The sequence below is a fragment of the Danio aesculapii genome, chromosome 7, assembly GCF_903798145.1.
Source record: "Danio aesculapii chromosome 7, fDanAes4.1, whole genome shotgun sequence".
NCBI lineage: Eukaryota > Metazoa > Chordata > Actinopteri > Cypriniformes > Danionidae > Danio > Danio aesculapii.
Genome location: NC_079441.1, coordinates 64,033 through 68,395, shown reverse-complemented (window position 1 = coordinate 68,395; position 4,363 = coordinate 64,033). Strand labels below are relative to the sequence as shown.

The 4,363-nt window shown below is 37.8% G+C and overlaps 1 protein-coding gene across 1 annotated transcript; it reads left to right on the top strand.

Moving 5' to 3' along the window:
* Positions 1–560: 560 nt before the first annotated feature.
* Positions 561–3,892, top strand: LOC130232569 (uncharacterized). The gene is made up of 8 exons (XM_056462550.1): positions 561–577; positions 1,926–2,034; positions 2,133–2,269; positions 2,354–2,447; positions 3,120–3,294; positions 3,377–3,504; positions 3,578–3,709; positions 3,812–3,892. Exons 1-8 carry the CDS (start codon positions 561–563, stop codon positions 3,890–3,892), a joined length of 873 nt encoding a protein of 290 aa, XP_056318525.1.
* Positions 3,893–4,363: the final 471 nt, after the last annotated feature.

The window sequence follows — 4,363 nt, the reverse complement described above, 5'->3', positions numbered from 1 at the left end:
CTTTGGAGAGTCATTGACCAAGATTCAGGCAAGTCTCTATGCAATGCTTTCTGGTCCCATGCATTCAATGTTTAATAAACTACATCTGTTTGCCTTTTTTTCCAACTTTATAACAGGGCTCGAAATTAACCTTTTAGCACCGGTGCTCCTAACTTTAAATTTAGGCGCATCAGTTAAAATTTAGTCGCACCCACCAATTATGAGCACCATTACTACAAGTTTTATACAAACATATTTATTGCATTTGAAATCAACACTAATCAAACTAACAAGCAAAAAAAAAAAAAAATTATATATATATGCAAGCGTAAGGAAAATATGTCTCAACGAAATCCCGTTATCACAAGAAAATAAATTTTTATAACATAACTGAGTGACCAAAATCATACGCTGAGCGCTCACCGGCCCTGCACGCACTGCTTGAATGAATCTGTTAATGGTATAACTGTGCTGTTCTCACAAGTGCTGTCTGATACTGCACTGATGCATTTGACACATACTGTACCTTATTATATGCATACGTCATGTTAATAGCAATACCGGTCTTTTTAGGCGTAGCGATGTTAGTTTACTCAGTGTAAGCCCGTTTGCGATGGTGTACGTGGTGTTAAATTTGACACATGCTGTCCGCCATGCAAGGGGCAGCTATCTGGCGATTTATATGAAGGATTAAACAGAAGCTCTCGTGCTAGATGTGGCGAACAGTTACCTGAAAACTCCATCCCACAGACTTTTCATAGCGAACTTGAAGCCAATGGAAGTCTTCTACTCTTGGAAAAGTGTAGATGGGGGATTAACATTCAGCACATGGTCACTAGTAAGATGTGTCATTATTTATAACTTTAGATGCTATGGTTTCTAAAACAAAATCTGTCAGTGTTATCTTCATTCTCATCTTCAGCGCTTTACAGTTTTTCACGGTAGTAGCTCTCTCTGTCATCCGACGCCAGAAGGCAAGGCGCTGACTGAGTGATTGACAGCTGATATTAACCAATCATTCGCGTTCAGTGCTAAAGCAGTGGTGAGCCAATAAGAAGAGCGCGAAGGCGGGGCAAGCATTACGGACTTGGCTTTGTTTACTGCAGCAAGTTGACATGACAATTGTTTTAAACCATTTCTGTGTGCTGCGTTCCAAGTGCAGACAAAGAGCTTAGAGATGCATTCTTCATGAATGCCCTCCGAATCCGCGCATGTGGTGAACATTTTGCAGTAAAAACTGGTCGCACACAACAATTTTAAGCACTCGCAGAAATGCTCCAAAATATATTTTAAGGTCGCATAGATCAAATTTCGGGCGCATATGCGACCAAAATGGTCGCAATTTCGAGCCCTGTTATAATTATTTAAACTGGCCTCATATGTGGTGACAAGCTACAGTTCCATTAAAACGATATGTCAGATAACTTGTGCTTAAATTGTGAAATTGTTTTATCTAAAAATGTGTAAATGCTTAGTTATTCAATCATTCATGACTGAAATGTACTACTAAATTTAATATTTAAAAGTAAATCCTATTACTAAAATCAAATTAATGTATCTTTTTCAAATTAATCTTCTGGGCTTTTCCTACGTTGTAAAGCCTTATTTCATCAGTTTTGTAAGTGAACTGGCGAATGCACTTGTGACTGAGGGAGCGAACAGCATCTTAAATACTGTTTTTGCTCTTTCTTGAGTCAAAAACAACTGATAGCCTACTATATTCGCAAGTTTGAAAGACCAATTCCATGTTTTACGTGATGCAAAGTTGTATGCTGAAAATCTCTGACATACCTTTTGGTTTTGTGATGTTAAACATTAAGTATGACTTAGGGCAAATCTAATTTTAAAATTGCTTGGCAAATCACTAGAATGCAGTACATATGCTTTTAAATATTATTATTATTATTATTATTACTTTCAGAATGCACAGTCCTCGATTCTTGTAGCTCCCACTCAGACACACTAGTTCTCACCCCAAACCACCCTGAAACTGATGACCGTGCTGGGCCAAGCACGAAGAGACCTCGTTTTGATGAAGCTTTTGAGGCTAAGCAGGTAATTTTTAAATTTCATGATGTACTAGTTCAAGTGTTTGGCAGTTTTTTCACATTTTTTTATTATGTGGACATTTCATTACTTTGTTTTTATTGTAGTTTGTCAGTGAAATTTTGAAAGAAAAGGCAGGTGGACTTGCTGTTTTGGCCGAATATAATGAACATGGAAGACTCACAGATTCAACCCGGCGACAGTTAGTCAACATCGTTGTTGCATACATAACTGAAAAAGAAGGGTAAGGTTCAATCTAAAAATCACAGATACAATTTTTGTAATCAAACTGTTTTAGTGTTTTAACTTAATTTTCTTGTTCTTATAGTCGTGTCCCTTCCAAAGAAACAAAAACACGCTGTGCCTTGGGAATTGTAACACTTTGCCCATCACTGAAGGATCCATACTCAAGAACTGGATATGTAAGAATTTAAAACTTTTCATTATTCTACTGTACCTTATAGAAACATTTTAGATTTTGTGGAACCATGTCACATTTCTAGTTCCCCTAATTGAATTGAATTCAATTAATTTTGTTGTATTCTTCATCAGTATTTTTTAGTCTAGTGTAGTGACATGATCAGATATTTAAAATGTTTGCATTTGATCTTATCAGCAGTCATTTTGTTTTTATTTAAGGAACATTTCTATGACCCCAAGAGCAATCAAGGATACATATCTTGGCGTCTGAAAACAGTTTCACGCCGAAGCAAAAGCCAGAGCACAAGGAATGCCAGGTCAAGTGCAGCATCGGATGATGAAGGCAACGGAGGGCCAACAGCTAACAGAGCCAACTGGAACTATTTGGAAAAGCAGCTCGATGGTGACCAATGCAAAGAAGCCATATCATTTATGAATCATTGTGCTGCCAAAGACTAGATTTTTGAGAAGATGAAATTAACATTCAAGCACAGACAGCAGCTTATTCATGATGCAGAAAAGTCCAGCACAGCTCTTTCGGTTTTTCCAAGATTTCTTGACACAAAGGGATTGGTAAGAGAAAGAGACAGATAATAGTATTTTGTTGAGATAAAATTAGGTAATATGCAAAAAACATGGTGTGAATTTTTGTTATGTTTGTAATTGTTTTACAGGTTCTTCAAGACTTTGACATCAAATTTGGAACTGAAACAGCTTCCAGACTACTAGAACAATGGGACACTTTAAAGCCAAAGATCATCGCAGAGGCGAAAACGCTTAATTCAAACTTGTACCTAAACAGCCTGCTTGCAGCTGGCACTGGACAGAACCTGGAATGTGAATGGCAAGGTATTAAATGGTTTGTTTTTTGTAAGTTTTTGGTTGTTGTATTTGTTGTTGATCTACATGCTCTCTTTGTTCTTGCTTGCAGGATGGGACAGTGACATGTCCTGTCTTTTACTACTGGCTTTCCTTTTGCCACCTTCAGCAGGTGGTAGAAACAATTCAACAAAGATCAGCATTAAGGAGGCAATGGATTATGTTGTGCAGTTTCACAAGGTTTGCATGGAAACATTAGTGAGCTGTTTTGTAGGTTACTTGTTTGTAAGAATCTGTTTTTCACCTGTTTCAGGCTTGTTGCAGTCTAACTGAATATCTTGAGAAGACTGAAGGCCTGCAACCACATCTCCTTGCAGTTGGCTCTGCAAAGAATGCTATTCATGAGTTCTACATTGTTCTGGATGGAAAACTCCTACCATGTCAGGCAAAGTCATCCCTTTCTGCTTTTGACGAACTGTTTAAAGCGTATTTTGTTTTTAGCGTGTCATACCCCCACTGCTTAAATGCAATGTTTACATTTGTTCAGACAACAATCTACAAGATTGGCTGTGGCACAGTTCGTGAAACCCCAAGGGTAAAGGACCTACGAGCCAAACTTCTGAACTAGCTCTCTTGACTGACTGAAAATGTTCCGCTGTTTTGCTTGTAAAGCGGTACATTCAACAATTAATGACCTCATTCGTCATCTAAAACTTATTCATGCTTATTATCCTGGGAAAAATTTGAACTTGAAATGTGCACAGAACAATTGCAAGCATAGCTTCATGACTTATGCCGGATTTCGAAAACACTTGAGTAGTGTTCATAGACATGAATTTCTAGACCAAGCAGAGACTGAAAGTCAGACTGAAGAGACTGAACCGTCACATTTAAATACTCGTAATGAACAGCAACCTGAGACACCACTCGGTGATAAAAGGAGGGTGACTGACACTCAAGAAATGTGTGCATCTATTGTTGCTAGATTGCAAAATAGTGGAGTAGCAACCAGTGTTGTAACTTCTGTAATATCGGACATGGAGGAACTGGTCCATGAAATACATTCTGATATTAAAAGTAATGTAATGAATTTACTTCC